The following is a 19,655-nucleotide window of genomic DNA, read 5'->3' on the forward strand; positions in this document are numbered from 1 at the left end:
TATATATATATATATATATAGAATATGTTTAATATATTTATATAGATCTTGATGTGTATATGTTAATTTTATTTTTACGGATGTTTATCGACGTGCATTTAAAGTCCTTGGCCTTATTTTCAAAAACCAAAAGAAAAGAAAAGAATTAAAGAAAGAAAAAGAAAAGGAAAGAAAAGAAATGGATACTGAACTTCATCAACGTCTAGCTAGTTAGCAAACATAAAATACAACACGCATACTCTGGTCGATAGGTAGATTATTATAAACAGATGTATATTCATTATACGAGAATAGTCAATATAATTTATAACTTTGTAGATTTTAATGCCTCTGAGACGCAACATACCGAATAAAGCAATTTAACGTTAAATGTAACCCAAAAATTTTATTATATTCGTTTAATAAAATAATTCTTTTCTTTTATATATATATATAAAAATGTATAGTTTGAAATAACGTTGGGATAAAGGTTATATACTTACCGTTAGCAGTTTTGCAGTTCGATCGAAAACTGTAGTAGGAGAAAAATAATGAAAAGGTAAAAATCATTTAAATATATTTAATTAATATTTTAACACACATATCTCAAAATAGTAATTATTTATTCATTACTATTTATTTTTTTTCAGTTAATATTATCCGAACAAGGTCTGTGATTCAGAAAGTAACTGAACGATTTGTTAAAAGAAAAAGTGATTTATTTTTTTTGTAATGCACGCATAAATAACTCTTCTCGTTAACGATAAAACCAAGGTCTTAACAATTACGATGCATTATCCATACTATTGCATTAATGCTTTAGCCGTTTCTAATTAATAGTTTATACGTTAGTGAACGTTGTACCGTCATGTGTCCTGTTTTATCTTTATTTTCAATTATTATTTCTTCCCATTATTTTCCTTTCTTTTTTTTATCTATTTTAAAAATATAAATCGCACTGCGATCAAGAAAGCAATATGGTAAAAAAAAAAAACAAATTCAAGGAAAGGTATAGTATAATAAATAGGCGACACAAAAAAAGGTCAGAATACAAAACAATGTTCTTTTTATTTTTGATCAAATTAAAAAAACCAACACGCCTTCCTCCTCGACGGTTTTTCTTTTTTTTTTTGTCATTATTTTAATATATTAACAAAATAATCGAATAAGATAAATAAAGAGACGAGTCGATTAGTATAAACCAAAAAAAAAAAAAACAAATGAAAGATCACAAGGGATAAATAGAAAAATCGTAAATTTATTCTTGATCAGGGAAAAGTTCGTCATATTCGAAATTTCTAACTATATTGTTGGCGATATTGAATAGATTATCTGAGATACCCTTCTCAATGTTCGGTACAATAACGCGAATAATATCAGCTTTGTTGGTTCCCAGAATCGCGTTGATTGCGATTCCTATGACGGAGTTCTTGTTTGCAGCTGTCTTTTTAATATTTGTATCTAGGTCCGCTATGTTGATTTTAGCATTTAACGAATCAAAGTATATAAACTTTTTATCATCCTTCTTCATAATTTCGAAATGTAAATTTATGGTTAGTGTAACGTTATCTGCAAAATAATTCCTTTTTTTGTTTATTCGTATTTTTCTTTTCTTTTCTTTTCCTTTTTTTTTCTTTTTTTTGCAAATGTTTAACATTAGACGATACTATCGAATCGGTCGAAAAATTATTGGTCATAAAGGTTTTTTAATTATTCACAAATATTCTAGAAATTGTTAAACAATTGAAATACTTTTGTACTTTATATTGGAAAAATTTGTATACGACTCTTGTAGCAATTTTTAAAGAATTTATATCTTTTTTGTTTTTTTTTTTTTCTTCAATACCTCCCTCTTCTTTTTTGATAGAATAAGCTAGAATTGAGTTGTCGATAATTTTAATGTTAAATAACATTGGAAAATGTTGTACAAAAATAAATTTGTAGAAAAGAAAAAGAAAAGAAACATTGAAAGAAGAAGAAGAAGAAGAAGAAATAAAGAAAAATCAATAAACGATAGTTTAGAAATAATTACGTGGATGGGTTAAAAAGTTTTGAGTCCCTAACGTAAATACAATCTATTATTTCTCAGTTGATTTAATTTTTATTAAAAAAAAAAAAAAAACAAAAAATATAAAAAGAGAAAAGAAAAGTTTGTTCCTCTTTTGAGACTTCAAAATTTGTCAACCCATCCTCGTACACCAATAAACTGTCTCTTGACTTTTACACCCGTAAAGGAAAAATATATGATAAAGTATTAGAAATATTTACATGTGGTCACGATAATTTGTTCCTTTCCATTAATGGGTATTAAAATTTTAATGTTAAAATCACATTCAGCGTCGAGTTTTAAAAAATTATATTCGAAAATGGTATACAAACGTTGATTCTTTAAATCGATGTTAAATTCTTTTACCATGAAATTTTCTACCCCATAAATAATCACTTTTTTCGAATTTATATACAAATCAGTTTGATTTATAAACGAGATGTTATTGAATACCAAAGCTTTAGTCGGTGGGACATTTAATTCTGGTATCCCTTCTGATAGCTTTTCACGAAGTGCAATTATGCTGTTCATGTAACATTCCTGTACCTTTGGATTCCTTAGACCGCATACGTGAATGTACGGTGCTATATAAAATACGAAAAATATTATTTTGTTTATATTTCACACTGCAGTTAATAAAATTTTACTTTTTTTATCCGTCACATTTCTTTTTTTTTCTTTTTCTTTTTTTAACGACGATTACACACGAGAACAAAAAAAAACAATAATGGTAAGTGTAATATAATAAATTAATTGAAAAAAACTTTTCTCATTGATTATCTTTGTCTAACGAGAAAATATTTCGGAATGTATAATTAAATGAAAAATATAAGAAAACAATAAAATCGTTCATCGTCGACGATATATTCATTCGATTAAAAATCTGTTCGTATTTTTTTGGTACAAATACTCACGAATTTTCGACGACGCGATAGTAATCAAAAGAAGAAAGATACCAATTTTTACGAACATTTTTCGCGATAATACTTTTCTAATTAAGAATTATATAACGAGATGCCCGAATAGTGTTTTTCTTAATGAAAAAGAGAGAACATATAAGTCAACGCGTATTAAGAAGTGTAAGTAGACTGTAAGCTCTGCTATTTATCTTTTCTTTATATATATACATCTTGGAAAATTTAACCGATATTTTTTTATCATCGAAGTAATGATTTTTACAAAAAAAATTGTATACCTCGTATAATTTTCACTTGCTTTTCTTTTCTTTTTTTTTTTATCTATTTACCTTTATTCTCATTCTTTTTTATAACTTTAAGTATACATAAGATCAAATATATGTGTCAAATTAATCTAATTTTCTATATTATTTTCCTTCCTTTTCTTGTTTTTATTTCAGTCTATTTGAATTTTCATTAACGTCATACACTTGATTACGAACTCATTTTTAAATGTACGAGTGTAATAATAACTATTATTATTGGATTGGGGAAATAAGTTTCCTCGTATTTTCCTGACATATGTCTTTAAGAACACATACTCTGATTTTTTTGTTATTATACATATGTAACGATGATACTAATTATTACTATCGGATAATAATAATTGCACATATTCAATAACAATAATAATTATTCGATTTAAGGTGAGGTTGGTGGGAGGAAAGTTTTTCTTTTTTTTCCAATTTTTCTGATAGATAACTTCAAAATTCCATAATTGTATCGTAATATTTATTAATCGAATCTTGCTCAAATACTTGCTTGCATTTGACAGTTGAAAAATAATATAGTAATTAAGAAAAAAAAAAAAAAAAAAAAAAAAGAAATAAACGTTGTGATATTCGTTAATAATTATTGCGTTTTGAGGATGTATAAAAAATACAGAAAAAATACGGATATATTTTGAAATTTCGTTTCAAATAAAGATAAAAAAAAAAAAAAAAGCAAGCAAGCAAGAATACGTGTCAGTTGATAAAAAGATCGATTAAGTTTATTATAAACGCGATGGCGGGATTACAAAGTTGATTCAAGGATTTTCAAACTAGAAATTAAAATGTCAAAGTTGCATCACACTTTGATTGATCAAAAAATAATTCGAAGAGTCGAATGAAGAATCCATTGGAGAAAATTTAAATAGATTGGCACATTAATAGTCGTGATATAGATGAGCAGTTAAACATCGTGGACGAAATAGTTTTAAACCATTTAAAAGATAATGTCGAATGTTAAATATGAAAAAAGAAACACCAAAAAATAAAAAACAGAAAAAAACTTGTTTCACATTTGCATGAAAATATTACAAAAAATTGTTTTATCCGACCTGATATTATTTATACACACACAGGTGCTAAGTATTAATATTATAAATTGGAATGAGATACACAAAATTATGAAACTTTGATCCTATCTTTGTTCAATAAAGAATGTTGAAAATTTTCTTGTAAATATATGTTACATTTTGTGAAGAGATCTATATATCAATTTATAAAATAACTCTTTTAATACTTTTAGATAAATGTGATTAATATACATTTTTGATAAAATATTAATATATAATATCAGCGAATAAAATTATACATTATTATTATTATTATTATTTTACAAAATATTCACGTGCATCGTTTACAAATTTTACACCATATTAATTACAATATTAGAAAAAAGAACACAAAAATGTAAACCAAATAAATATTAATCTTATGAATATCGATGAAGTATCAGGTTAAAAACCGCTGAGAAAAAATAATGTGGTATTAGCAATTAGAATTGTAATATTATTATTATACTGATCTAATAATCAGAATGATCAAACGCTATTGACTCCCATTTAAGAGGTCAATGAGATCTAACATCTTCCTTCGTAATGAGCTAATCCATTTTCTTGTATTTCTAATGCCAGAAATGGCATTCGTACTTAGCGAGAAATAGAAAGTCTATTGGAGAAACCGTTTTTCTATCCTTTTACTTTGCTTCTTCTCTCGTTACAAATAAATTACAAGTTACGTTTCTAAGAAACACAGTACTTTTCATTTCTAAAGGAAATATGATTTAATTAAAATATTAAAGAAGGATCCTATTTGAAGTTAAAAATATATGCACGTTAATAAAAGAAAAAAAATGAATCATTGATTTAACATTAAATAATTGAATGATCCGTATATAAAATGATTTCAAATAATTGGGCAAAGAAAAATAAATAAATTGATGAACGAGAGAGTATTCGTATGAAGAAAAACAAATAAACAACAACAACAAAATTGTTTTACAAATGTTGCAGTATGAGAGAATGGGGTGTGAGGAGGGGGAAAGATAAAAGGAATAATAATAAGAATAAAATTTAAATCATTAATTTAATAAAACACAAAAATCGAATATATTAAACGATACTGTAAAAAAAAACAAAAAAAAAACAAAAACTCTTAAAAAATAGAAAAATAAAAGAGAGAAAGAAGAACATTCGTGTGAATGAATGAATTTAAAATTAAAAACTAAAACAAAATGAAAAGAATTAATATGGCAGGGTGGGGTAGGGTAAAATATGAGATAGGGGGAGATATAGGATAGAGGGGATCGATGAAAAAGTCAATTCTTGTTAGTAATATGTACATTCTCTTATAGTTAGGCGGGATACAACAGATATGAACCAATAGCCATCAAGTAGCACGAGGTAATCAAGTGTGTTTGAATGTAACAGAGCAAGAATTACAAGTGCTGTGTGTGTCCTGCCTTCTACACATACTATGATGTTACTACTAGTACGGTAGACAGTAGGAGGATCATCATTATCATCTTTGAAACGTTTGCGTACAAATCGATCGATCGATCGATCGATTTAGTTCGTTCATTAAGTGATCATTTAATACTGTTTTTTGTTTAATTAGTTTTCGGAGGGATCATTCACGTGATTATTATTATTTTTATTGTACAAATTTGGATCACAGTTTTTCACAATGGTTCGTTGTGTCAATGTTTTCATCGGACTCTGGTACGTTTATTTTTATACACCTGCATTCTTTTTTTTTTGTAATTTTACACATTATATTATATTACTATTATTATTATAATTATATTATAATATTTTTTATTTTTCGTTCTTAGGTATTTATTTATGATGATGATGATTTTTTTATTAACGATTTGTTTAAACAATTTTGTAATTCCTTGCGTTTTATTTTGTTGTTGTTGTTGTTGTCTGTTTTTTTTATTTTTTTTTAAATCCTTTTTAAGGATTATTTAGTTACTATAGGCGCGTACATTATTTATTTTTTGCGGTTAACAATTTTACGTTAGATTTCGATGGAATATAATATTTGATTTATATGATCGCGAGAAATCGATGAAAGTTGAACGCGAATATGAAAAAAAATGAAAAATACACAGGAAATATATAAAAGTAATTCTTTAATATATTACTTTAGATTATTTTTAAATGTTAATTATAAAACTCGTTTTATTGATTTGTAATGAATAAAATAATAATAATAAAAAAATTGTCAGACGATCGGATCGGCGAGATAAAAATCGTTCCCTGACCTTTTCCTCGTGGAATCGGAAAAAAAAAAAAAAAAAAAAGGAAAGAAACATGTAAAGGAAAATGGTAGTAGATGACGTCAATGCAAATGTAAGTGTTAATGATACAAATTAAATCGTAATTAAATGCTAAAGATCGAATTGTTTTTTCCAAGTTGCTACAAATGAAAAATATTTAACAAGTAAAATGTATTTTAACAAATACTTAGCGAATATTTTTCCTTATGCTTGTAAAATATCGATCGATTATTTAAATATAACAAATTGATCTTTATTACTTTAATAATAACTAAACAATAAAAAAAATTGATTGATTTTAATAGCTTACGTACGATCAGAATAAATGAAACGATTATACTAAGAAAGATAAAATTTGTTACTTTTGTATCATTATCATATAAATATTCACACACGTATATATTACAACACGCAGGTAATCAATGTCTATAGTTTTTTATTTAGCCAAACTCCCTCAATGTAAGTTGTTACGACTCATAGTTGTTATGTAACTTTTACTAAAATTATAAATTCCATCAATTCTATTTTTGCATATATATGTATACTTAAACACACGCGAAGATCGATTATACTAATTACTCTCTCTCTGATTGTGTTATTTAATTTGCATTAACATCACTGCATAATAGTTTTCTAATACGATTTTTCAATATAAATACTTTTGTAACATACAAGAAACCATTAAACCTATTATCTTTCTCTGATTTAAAGAAATAAAAAGATTTTGTAATAAAAAGCATAAAAAAAAGAAAAACTGAGTATTTTTAATTAGTTTATTATAATACGTATGTAATAAATTAGAATATTCCTTGAGATTATTCCAATTTATATTGCAACATATTAAATTAGATATATATATATGTATAATAAAACTAGTTTGAATAATTATAGTATTTTATTAAAATATGTAAGATATTCAAAGTTTTCCAAGAAAAATAGAAATACATTTTGTTGATCTTCTCAAGGTAATAATATAAATAACGTATGAATGTTACGATGATAGATCTTGTTATATAATTAATTATATTATACATTTCATTGAGCTAGTCGTTATATGTATCTTCATGATATAATAATAACATATATAAATTAAATGATGATGTTTATATAATATTATTTATTATGATAATCATATTATAAATTGATTAGATATTGAAAAGGAAAGTATTATAAAATTATAAAATCACTTTCTGTTTGTCTTATACAATTAGTATGCAAAAAAAGAAACAAATATCAATCAACAGCCATGTCACGTTGGATTACAACATGTGCCTGAAATAAACACGTTTCTATTATATATATTCAAGTTTGATTGCTAATACTCAAATGGATCAGTTGACTCGCCCGAAAAACAAATGTCTTTGTTTTAAAAATAAAAATGTTAATAGAGAAATTATTCGAACCCATAAAGGAGAGAGAGGAAGAATTAAAGTGACAACAACTTAATTACTAAACATAAAACGTACAAACAATACAATTTTGTTTCGAGATTTATTTCATGATTTTAAAACAAATATTTAAGTATTTTTTTTTTAAATAATATAAGAAAATCAAATTGAAATATTGTTGATATACACGCGGGAAATGTAAGCACACGTGTATACGTATATTTTATAAATATTTTTCATTTGTTCCAGTTTTGTATTGACTTTATTCAGGGATGTCTTCTGTGCAATACGTAAGTATAATTTAAAAAAAACAAAAAAAAAAAACAAACAAAATCAAAGAAGAACAATAGAAAATTATCTTGAAATAATCAAGGAAACTTGACCGCAAATAATAATAACCAGCTAATGGACTTTCTCTATATATGTAAATATTACAATAGTAACAGCACAATGGGGAGGGGGAGGGGGGGCAATCATTATTCATAAAAATTATCTAAATGATGTGGCTAACTCGTCAATTATTAGTGTCATGAAGATGACCTTAATATCAATCTTGCATCTGATGCAAAGAGTTGTACAATTGATCATTTTTCTACATAGATGATTAGAAATGTTCCATTTATCATAATATAACTCTTGTCATTATCTTTGATGTAACATTTAAAAATCTTGTTATTCTCGTAACAACATAAGAATAAAGTTTATTACAATATTTATGTTTAAAAGGATGTTTGATAGGTATATCAAAATGCTACGAAGAGAATGAAAATTTTAAAAATATCTTTTAAATCTATAAACCAGAGAAAAAAGCTTCTAATTAATCATTATTTTTTTCTTATTTTAATTTGTTTTTTGAAAATACAAATTAACGTATAACATACTATTTTCATTTTATATTGCAATGAGAGAGATGAGAGTTCTGATTTATGACTTTGGTAAAAAAAAAAAAATATAGGAAAAAAGAAATTATGAATAATGAATTTGAATGATTAATATTATTCATCGCAAGGTTGCATTTAATGAGTTTGTTTTTGATAAGTATTATATAAATGTTGTTCTTAATGCGCAGATATTCTACGTAACTTCGTTTTAACATTACTATGTTTGCAGCACCATACATAAAAGTATGTAAAAAACACGATCCAAACATAAATGATTGTATTGAGAATTCGATCAACCAACTTCGTGAAAAATTAACTGAAGGAATTCCAGAACTTGAAGTTCCACCATTCGAACCATTTAAATTAAATGAAATTCGATTGTTGAGAGGACCCAATACTGCCAGACTCGACATCAATCTAACTGATATTCAAGTAAATTCTACATTCTAATTAATATTTATTTTTAATCGATAATTATTATATATATATATATTAAATATTTTTATCAAAAGTTATTATTTTCAAATTGTCAATTTGTAATTAAACACTCAATCAGTTATATCTGATATAATTAAAATAATTTTTCAAATAGAGATGAGAGATTAGAAAACATGGTTTATTCAATGATAACATTTAATTTAAGACAAATCATTCTTTATGGTGTTAATATTTGAAACTCCCAGCGTAACAAGACAAAAACATAAATATATATTTTATTAATATTTCAAATTGTTCATTAATTGACACAAGTAATAAATGTAAAAAAAAAAATATTGAGTCTCTGTGTATCAATAGTTAAATTAATATATCAAAAAATTGACGAACTTATAACTTTTTCTAAAAATAAGAAATTATAAATAATAATAATAATTAATTTTATTATTTATTATAGGTATGGGGACCATCAAAATTTGTTGTACGAGATTTGAAAGCAAATACCGATGACCTCATATTCACTTTTAAAGTAGCATTTCCATCGCTCACTTTTAAAGGAAAATATCAAATAGATGCTAAATTACTTTTGTTGGAACTTTCTGGACAGGGTGATTTAGAAGGCAGCTTCCGTACGTTATATTTCATCCCTTTTGTTAGTAACAAATTATATACGAGTCATTCATGTAAAGGATCACTATGAACAATCGACCCATATAGGGATCGGATGAACGAATTTATTTAAAAAGATAGTCACACTTAAAACATGCCATAACTAAATCGTTATTTATCATGAATTTTTTTTTAAACAATCGATATAATATCATGATATCTTTTTATTTTACAGATAACTACGATTCGGACATTTTCATGAAAGCACAGAAAATTTCTCGTAACAATAACGTTTACTTACATTTCGACAATATGAAAATAAACATACGAATTGGTGACGCGAAAGTTGTACTGAAAAATTTATTCAATGGCGATCGACTTTTAGGTAAGAATTAAATGAAATAAAATTAAAATAACAATAATATCATCGTCATCGTCATTATTATTTAAATTAACATGAAGAATAATCACATATACAAATGAAAATTAAGAAGAAATGATCAACGATTTTGTATCTTTTTTTGATTTAGGTCAAATCAGTAATGATATCATCAATAGCAATAGCGAATTATTTATAGAAGAGATCAAGCCAGAATTGGAAAAATCATTATCTGCTGTGTTAACCAATAGTGCGAATAAAATTGTCGAAAATTTTACGTACGAAGAACTATTTCCAGAAAAATAATTGAATTCTAAAAAAATTTAGAAATTTATGTGAAATTTAATATTATACGTTCAATTAATAAATTAATTAATGAAAAATGAGATTGAACATATTGGCATTTTACGATATTCACCAGTACTTTGATTACTTTTACGAATAAGAACTATTCATAAACAATATAACAATTATAAATATATATATATATATATATATATATATGTATATATATCTCTAATCATACTTATTATAGAAGAAATGAAAAAAAAAAATGATGAATCAGGGCACCAATTCAGCTCTGGTAAGAACACTGAGTGCACGAGTTGCTAAAGCATTGCTAATAGTTGCAGCTGTGTCCTCGATGATAGGACTTGCTATGTCAAGTACTAATCGTGGATTAGAATTGAAGAACGTTGCTGCTGCGTCCGCTAAAATAATAATAATAATAATAATAAATAGTGTAGAAAAACATTTTACTTTTAAACGAGAAAAATAATAATGAAATATATAATATAATTTAATATATATATAAATAATTCGAATATTCTAATAATAATTCTAATAACACAAATTTATAATTACCAGCAACGGTATGAGAAGGTGGTGTCTTCAATTTAATATTTCCATGGTCAACACGAATTTTGGTATTTAATTTATCAATCTCCAATCTTTGTATACCATTTTTGTCGGTAACTTCTTTACCTTGTGCGTTAACTATTGCCTCAGTATTAGCTAAAATACGAAATCAAATAAATAAATAAATAAATAAATAAAAAAAAAGAAAAAGCAAAATATAGAGAGTAGTATTATCTATTGTAATATTTGTATATTTTTTGATAAAATAAATGAAAAAACACGAGCTTACTGAAATTTCCTTTGAAACTGCCAGCACCGTTTAATGGTAATAACAATAATCTACCATGAACATCGTAATCACCCTTTACATGAACGTGAGGTAATTGTACCTTTATCATAACCGTTAAATCATGCGGATTTGCTTTAAGTTCTTCTACCAAAAAATTCGTAGCACCGTAAACGCGAATTTGGCTCATGTTGGCCTTGATCTTAAGCGCTTCTAAATTTCTATCTACTGTTAGAGATGGTAATAAAAGTGGATCCAATGGCGGTAATTTCAAGGACGGTATACCTTTAGCTAAATATGGTACAATAGCTTCCAATTGTTTTAATACACATTTGTTATAAATTTGAAGATCCGTTGTTTTTGGGCATGCCGTTACACCCGGAGCTGAAATAATAATTATTATTAAATTAATATTAAATACGCGTCTTGTGTGTGATTTTTTTTATTATCAATTATTTATTTCTTAGGATTTCAATGTTTAAATGAAAAAAAAAATGATGAATTGCATCTCAATAAAACGCATTATTATTCATCATAGCCTAAATATCGAAAGTGAACGTAGAAAGTGATATTGTTAGTTGAAAATGTTTGTGTGACAGTGTTCTTTTTGTATTATAATATATTAAAGTTTCTTTTTTTTTTGTTTTTGTTATTTCTTCAATCAAAGTGTGTTATAATTATTTGCGTAGAAACAGTTAATCATTGGTTACTCGTGTATTATAATACGTGCATTCATGAACGTTAACATTCACATGGATAAATATCAACGAGAAACTTATTTGCAATATATGCAAATGTGTACTATGTTGCAATTAGAGTTTTTCTATCGTTCAACCTAGAATGTAAAGTGACGTCTGCTAGAAAGGAACGCCTATGGGTACTATTCTGAATTAGAAGAAAAACTTTCAAAATTATACGATTTTTCTTTCGATCATTCTTCACACATTTACGTCTCGATAAAACAATACAAAAAAGAAGAAAAGAAAAAGAGAGTTGTAAACGAAATGTTAAGAATTCATAAAATTCATACTAAAACTATTACAAAATGTTATATTTTGAAAATGTTGTAATAAATTAAAATGACACCTTAGTAATGACACGTGTACAAAAATCATCGAACATAAAATGAAAAGTGTAATTTATTTTTATTACTCTTCTCTTTTTTACGAGTTCGAACGGTGTGTAGGTGGGAGGGGGAGGGGGGTAATTTCCGTTCTTATCACAATAGTTTAAAACAAAAAAAATTCTTACAATCTATTGGCACACATACAAAAGAACAAATGTATTTAACTATTTTCTCTTATGAGAATCGTTAAATTATTTCAATATAAAATAGAACAAATAGAAAAAAATGTATATATATAATAATATTTATGAATGTTACTTACGTAATTCGGCTTGTACGATACTCGATGAGATCGCAAAAATTGTTAATAATCCTACGAGTATTGTCATCCTTCTATGAAGAATTTAACGATGATCTATAAAGATCTTTGGTCCAGGTGAATTTGGATCTCTTGGATCGTTCTCCCGTATATTTATCTGTCTATATGTATATGTATATGTGTATATATATATATATGAGTATCACAATTAGCGAGAGCGATATTGAAAATGCGTACGATGGCCCCTGTGCACGAGTATATATAAACTAAGTAGACTTTCTCCAGGTATATAATGCCCCACTCAGCGCAATAGTAAATTTATCATGGTAGAATGGCTCCTTTTTAAACTCTGTCAGGGCCGTAACCAAGTTCCTATTAATTTGTGATAAATAAACCACTTTATCTCGTTTAAATTATTTCATTATTTAAACGTATAACATTATTTGTCATTTTTATAATATTAATTTTTCTTTTGTTTTGTTTTGGATTATCACAATTTTATATTTCGAGATTTAATTATTATTATTTTATATTTATTATCATTATTATATATATATATATATTTATCTATAATATAATGATGTTTTATTAAAATGATAAATTAATAATTATTTCTATCGCGAGAGAGAAACATTATTGATCATCATTTTTATACGCTTCGATAAATAATTCTAATCGACCGTTATTAATTATTTTCATTTTTTTATTTTTTCTTTTTTTTTTTTTTAATTGAACAATTATATAAGAAATTAGGAGATAAATTTAATTACTACCTGATCGTGATCTCACGTATACTTTCAAATAAAATAAAAATGAGAAGAAAAGATGAAAAGAAAAGAAAAGAAATGAAAAAAAAAAAAAAAAAAAAAAAAAATAAGAATTATTTCCATACGTTCGCATATTCGTTCATCGTTCTAGAAAGTTTTGATCAATCGTAATTTCCAATAATTTTTGTGTTTTGTGTTTTAACGGATATATAAATTGGTGGAATATATGTATCTCCAATGTTTTTCGATTATTATATTTAATTTTTTATTTTGAACTCTTGCAAAAGAGTTCGCGTCGGTGGAATTTGTAAGGTTATAATTTTCTTTCCTGATAAATCGATAGTAGCGAGATCATCGAGCCAAGATTACAACAACTTTCTTCGTTCGTGAAAGGGGTAAAGACCACAGCGAAAGCGTTAAAACTTGCTTACGATTTGTACGAATTGATTTGTCATATTGTGAAACACACACATCTCATATTTAATATTTCATATTATTCCAAAGAAATCGCGAAAAATTAAAATAGATATACATATATCAAAATAAAATTTCGATAGGATGAAAGTTTATTTAAATTAGACGCTTAGAAAATATATATATATATGTAAATAAATTTTTTTTTTTTTAGAAAGAAAATTATGTTAATACGTTGAGATGATAAATTTGTTAGTTAAAATTAATACACAAGATACATGTATAGAAATTTTTGTATATATAAGACAAATTTTGGCGATACGTTAAAGGAGAAGAGAAATTTTTTTTTCCCCATATGACATATTGCACAATTCATCATTTTTTTTTATCCTTTGAACATTGTTTGAAAATTATAATGATCACTGTATGTCGACGGGTATTAAGTTAATCACCTTAATGTCCTTCTACGCAATCGTTTCCTGCGTAATACGATTTCAAAAGATACTAGTAGATACATTCAAGTTGTATGTACTTCACTATAGTTCGTATGTTCTTTGCACATCCTTTTTTAAATATCTATTATAAATATTACATATATATATATATATATCGTTTCACTTGGCTAATTCTAATTAGATGATAATATCATTTCATTTGACGATCAAATTGTTAGATTATTCTTTCATACTTGATAACGTAATTATATATATATACTTAGTTAATTAGTTATCAATAATTAGTTGAAATAAATACATACGTTAATATAAGTTTCTTTTTATTGGTTAGAACAAAATTCTTCTTTTAATATGATATATTTCTGTGTTATGAATATTTTGTTTTACCATGAGAACAATACCTATAATAATAATAATGTACAATGTATTTTGTACATATTAATGAAACTGAAGCACTAGATATTATTAATAATAAAATATTTAAATATGATATAGATTATATATTAATACTAATACGTAATAAATTGAAAACAAAAAAGAAGTTATACACATGCAAATTAATGCAAATGTGTGTGTGAATCTAAGTAGCTGTTAAATAAACCAAAAAGAACGACATGACGTAACTAAATATGTATTGAATATTATGCAAATTTTATTCCAATAAAAAATTAATTCTCTTCGTAAGTTTATATGAATTTTTGATTAAATTTGTATATAATACGAGTAAGATTTATTATTAATTATAAATAAATAAATAAATAAATATAAATAAAATGCTAAAAAAAGTCAAAGATTAATTAATACGAAATTAATAAGCAAATAATAATAATAATAATAATAATAATTACGCGTAGAGTAATGTTGAGTAATTGTAATGATAATAGTAATAAAAAAAAAAAACAGAACCTTTATATGTGTCGTAGTCATAATTAATTAATCATTGGAAGATCATTATACATTCGGTATACCATTGCATCGGCTGTTTTTTCGCTTAGTGCCTTCGTTGTCAAGTCATCTGCAAGCATTGCTGCAACTGCTTCGGCAGCCATTAATCCTATTTGAAAGAAAGTTAAATATAAATAAATGATTAAGTAAACTCTTACTTTGTTGCGATGATGTATCATTAAAATCCACTTTTGATATAAGTAAAAGACTTTTACTTTGAAGGTCGATCCTAGCGAATCTTTTAGCGTTTTTTCTTTATTTCTTTTTCTATTTAAAAAAAAAAAAAAAGAAAAAAACCCTTTTCACGCAAATAAATATATATATTTTTTTGCTTGTAATCTGCATCAATTTTTCTATTTAAAAAAATAAATACCTTTTTCACGCAAATAAATATATATATTTTTTTGCTTGTAATCTGCATCAATTTTTCTATTTAAAAAAATAAATACCTTTTTCACGCAAATAAATATATATATATATATATATTTTTTTGTTTGTAATCTGCATCAAAACAAGAGAAAATAAAGGCCCTCTCGCATTAATTATTCGAAATAATTAATTCGGTCGCGACGAAAAGTAGTAATTTCGAAAATAGGCAAAAGAAATCTTGACGAAATAAATTTCACATGTATGTACATGAAGGAAGAAACTTTTTCTATGTCTCTCCATAAGTATTACATGTACGTAAATATATATCTACAAAAGTGTACGTAAGTATCACATACATAGATGAAAATTACGTAATTATTAGCTCGCGTAATAGACGTTTCATGTAGTTCGTTGTACGAGTCACAACCGTATAGGATTTCCATTCGATAATCGATATATCAACGTTTACATCGAGCACGAGCTAGCTATTCAACGAACTTTCATTTCTGGAATTTCCTTTTCACTTTATTCACATCGACCGAACCGTTACCTTGTGTTAAGATTGATTTTACTGGTCCTTCCTCGTCCATTCCTTGAAGATCAATTTTTTTGTCTTTTGCTGATAATTTGGCTCGGGTTGCACGTACTATCATCGAATCGTTTGTACCTTTCTTCAATTCTACCGTAAAATCACCATGAAGCTCGGCTATGATATATAAATATATAAAATTAATTATTAAAAGATACAAAACAAAAAAATAAGATAATAATAAGAAAGTTATTTTGTAATTGAATTTCAATACGTTTTATCATATAATTCAATTTGTTTAATCATAATTATTTTATTGTAAATTATAAGTCAAGTAATTTTTGTTACCTTGAATATTGTTTTTTTTTATTAAATGCTCTAGTAATTATCAAATATATTAGATTTTTTTAGAAATTAATTCGGTACCCTTTTTAGTAATTTACGGAATTAATTTTCATATATCTAATAAAATCTTTTTCTTTTTGTTAAATTGTTAATTTAAAAAAAATTTGTCATATTATATTTAGGTATAGTATAATGATATATGAAAAAAAAAAATTGTGTAAATGAAAAATATCATTTTAAATAATTATAAATAAGATAATAATATAATTATAAAACTTACTGAAATTGCCAGCGAGTAATCCGTTCCCTCTTAAAACTTCTTCTCCTACTTTTCCCGTGAGCATGTATTCAGACTTTATGCGAAGAAGTGGCACATGTATTCGCATGATCACGTGCATCACGTCGTCCTTGCGTGAAAAAAATCTCTTTTTATTATTTTATACGTATGAATATTTTGTATGCAACTACCGTTACTTATAATTAAATCTAAACTAGTAGATTATAATAAATAATAATTAATAATGTTATACCTCTGAATCATTCTCCGGATGAGCACGTTTAACTCGTTTAATTTCCTTTGATTCATTTCCCATTCCACCATAATGATATATTAATTCCATACCCTCTTCGAAGTATCCTTCTCTTTCTTCATAATTTGCTGCGTATCTTGCTAGATCCTTTAATCTTTTAGCTTCTAATGCTGCCCTTACACGATCGTTCTTTTTTGTTAATGATTCACCTTCAGTAAAATTATGAACTAGTATTCTTCTATTATCTCGAATATCCTATCAATAAACATAATCAAATTTTATTCTAATTAATTATTTAAAATATCCTATCAATATAAATACATCACGATATATTATCCTAACTAAAAAATGAATTAATTATTAAAAAAGAATATATATATTTTTTTGTTTATTGTTTTATATTTGTTATTTTTGTTTATATGTATATTGTTGTTGTATGGTTTTGTTTGATTGCATGTTTCTCAACATAACGATTTTTAGGATATAACAAATTGTAGATGTTTAATTTTATAATATATAAGAATGTATGTCTGCATAAATATGTAAAAGACTTTGAACGATAACGATCGAGTTGCTGAAGAAGTCCCGATGAAGGGACGAAACGTTCAATTAGATCAAAATAACGTTCTAATTCTTTAAACTGTCCAATTTCCTTGTTACACACATTTATTAATATATATACGTATAAAAAAAATAAATATACCTTCATAACATCCTCAAATCCATAAACTTTTGTTTCTCGATTAGCCTGTAATCTCATATTACCAAAACGTTTAACACCACTTGAATTTTTCTCATCTGCATAAACAATATCAATGTAACCTGGTTTATTTTCTAATCTTTGATCAGCCGTTTTAATTGATTCCGATCTCTGAGACATTCTTTTTATTTTTCCTTCAACATTTCCTTCACTTTCTTGAGAATCTTTACGTTGATCAGCATAATACAATGAACCTGATCTTTCAGTTGATTGTTCTAATCTTCCTTCATTTCTATTACTTTGATAATCCCTTCGTTGCTCAACATTATAAGATAAACCTGATCGTTCAGTTGATTGTTCTAATCTTCCATCATTATTATTTCTTTGATGATAATTCCTACGTTGTTGATCAGTCGAATACGATGAATCTGATCTTTCAGTTGACTGTTGAACATTTTCCCCAACATTTCCATTTCTTTGATAATCCCTACGTTGATTGGCATACAAGAATGCGCTTGTTCTTTCAGTTGGTTGTTGCAATTTAATTTCCTTGTTATCCGAAGCTGATGCATGAAAATCTACACTATGACTAGGATTTAATTTGGATGTTTGAAAATTTCCTTGATCTCCGTTCGATCTTGAACTTTGCCTTGGATCAGAATAATCATAACAATCCGGCTCGTTTTTATCTTTTTGATAAGTTTCTTGATTTATTTTCATGTTCTTTGAACTTTGGGCGTAAATCACGTGAACGCTTGAAGGATATTTCGATTTATCGTCAGTTGAACGATGACTCTCCAATCTTTCTTCGATTTTAAGATTTCTCAAATAAGCTGAATCTGTTGTAACTTCGGCTAACTTTTCTTGAGATTCTCGATAACGGCGTTCTTGTAAACGAGATGATTGTTGTTGTTGTTGTTGTTCGTAATTATCAGAATTACTTTCAGCGGTTTTTATTGAATCCGAATATCGTGGCAGATATTCGGTGTTTTTTTCAAATTTAGACGAATTAAATGCACTCGCAGCAACCTCCACGTCTCTTGTTTCTTTTCTCATGTTATTAACAACCGTGTGAAATTTGTATCTGATTGATTCGAGATCCCCGAGATCGCTGTAAGTTACAAAACCAGCTTCCAAATCGCTCAAATTCGATCTTAATTTTCCACGAGCCACGTGAATACTTTCTATGGTCGAATCATTTAATCCTGAAATTTCGATATTCCTTAACACCATTCTGTAACTCGTGTTACCTTCGGATTGATCAACTTTTACCATTGGAACTCTCAGTGGATCCAATTGGCCAACTTTCGATAAACCACCAGCTAAAAATTTATTCCACATGGATTGTGACAATTCCAATAACGAACATTTAGTTATTACTATCAGATAAAATCCGATAAATATTTTCAAATATTTCCACATCTCGTATGTATATTTGATTTCTTCTTACAAAATCAGGAAATATTGTCAGATTTGTCTTTTATATTTACGAGTATTTGTAATTTTTTCTCAATTTAATAATTAATTATTTTATGATCGATTAAATCTAACGAAACGTTGATAGGTTTATAAATAAGCATAAATACGATGGTAACGATAATAATAATTAATAATATTATTGAAACAATTGTGCAGATAAATTTGAACGGTTGTGGATAACGTGTTCTAGTTCTCTCGACGAGATCAACCGAAACTATCGATGGATCTCTCGAGGAACATTTCTGAATCCTCGATTGTTGATAATCAACGGTACCTTCGATGATTTTGTAAAAACACGATTGAAATGAAGAAGAAGAAGAAAGAAAAAAAAGAAGAAGAAGATGTACGTGCGATAGAAAAACACTAAATG

The 19,655-nt window shown here is 26.2% G+C and overlaps 4 protein-coding genes across 4 annotated transcripts; 1 reads left to right on the plus strand and 3 right to left on the minus strand.

The window, feature by feature from the left end:
- Positions 1-696: 696 nt before the first annotated feature.
- On the minus strand, positions 697-2,635 carry LOC106788705 (the record flags this gene model as incomplete). The annotated part of the gene is made up of 3 exons (XM_014752190.1): positions 697-1,645; positions 2,165-2,196; positions 2,248-2,635. Coding segments are annotated over 3 exons (828 nt in total), but the record flags the coding sequence as incomplete, so codon positions are not given.
- A 2,930-nt stretch (positions 2,636-5,565) lies between these two features.
- On the plus strand, positions 5,566-10,616 carry LOC106788711 (protein takeout-like). Its single transcript, XM_014752196.1, has 6 exons — positions 5,566-5,968; positions 8,169-8,209; positions 9,030-9,232; positions 9,693-9,864; positions 10,080-10,229; positions 10,375-10,616. The coding sequence occupies exons 1-6, from the start codon at positions 5,934-5,936 to the stop codon at positions 10,527-10,529; spliced, it is 756 nt and encodes a 251-aa protein (XP_014607682.1). The 5' UTR covers positions 5,566-5,933; the 3' UTR covers positions 10,530-10,616.
- Positions 10,617-10,777: 161 nt separating this feature from the next.
- Positions 10,778-12,822, minus strand: LOC106788706 (circadian clock-controlled protein-like). The gene is made up of 4 exons (XM_014752191.1): positions 12,756-12,822; positions 11,371-11,751; positions 11,088-11,237; positions 10,778-10,933 (listed from the first exon to the last, which is right to left on the minus strand). The coding sequence occupies exons 1-4, from the start codon at positions 12,820-12,822 to the stop codon at positions 10,785-10,787; spliced, it is 747 nt and encodes a 248-aa protein (XP_014607677.1). The 3' UTR covers positions 10,778-10,784.
- Positions 12,823-15,305: 2,483 nt separating this feature from the next.
- LOC106788707 lies at positions 15,306-19,228 on the minus strand. Its single transcript, XM_014752192.1, has 5 exons — positions 17,810-19,228; positions 17,107-17,361; positions 16,857-16,983; positions 16,253-16,408; positions 15,306-15,442 (listed from the first exon to the last, which is right to left on the minus strand). The coding sequence occupies exons 1-5, from the start codon at positions 19,226-19,228 to the stop codon at positions 15,318-15,320; spliced, it is 2,082 nt and encodes a 693-aa protein (XP_014607678.1). The 3' UTR covers positions 15,306-15,317.
- Positions 19,229-19,655: the final 427 nt, after the last annotated feature.

The sequence above is a fragment of the Polistes canadensis genome, unplaced genomic scaffold (assembly GCF_001313835.1).
Source record: "Polistes canadensis isolate GaletaPanama2010 unplaced genomic scaffold, ASM131383v1 scaffold_151, whole genome shotgun sequence".
Classification (NCBI taxonomy): Eukaryota; Metazoa; Arthropoda; class Insecta; order Hymenoptera; family Vespidae; genus Polistes; species Polistes canadensis.

Coding starts and splice junctions, on each gene's coding strand:
- LOC106788711 (XM_014752196.1), top strand. CDS start 5,934: ATGGTTCGTTGTGTCAATGTTTTCATCGGACTCTG. Junction 5,969..8,168: donor AATGTTTTCATCGGACTCTG/GTACGTTTATTT, acceptor CATTTGTTCCAG/TTTTGTATTGACTTTATTCA. Junction 9,233..9,692: donor TCAATCTAACTGATATTCAA/GTAAATTCTACA, acceptor TATTTATTATAG/GTATGGGGACCATCAAAATT.
- LOC106788706 (XM_014752191.1), bottom strand. CDS start 12,822: ATGACAATACTCGTAGGATTATTAACAATTTTTGCGATCTCATCGAGT. Junction 11,752..12,755: donor TATCGTACAAGCCGAATTAC/GTAAGTAACATT, acceptor TTATTATTTCAG/CTCCGGGTGTAACGGCATGC. Junction 10,934..11,087: donor ACCTTCTCATACCGTTGCTG/GTAATTATAAAT, acceptor TTATTATTTTAG/CGGACGCAGCAGCAACGTTC.
- LOC106788707 (XM_014752192.1), bottom strand. CDS start 19,228: ATGTGGAAATATTTGAAAATATTTATCGGATTTTATCTGATAGTAATA. Junction 16,984..17,106: donor ATCCGGAGAATGATTCAGAG/GTATAACATTAT, acceptor TTTTCACGCAAG/GACGACGTGATGCACGTGAT. Junction 16,409..16,856: donor ATTACTCGCTGGCAATTTCA/GTAAGTTTTATA, acceptor TATATATCATAG/CCGAGCTTCATGGTGATTTT.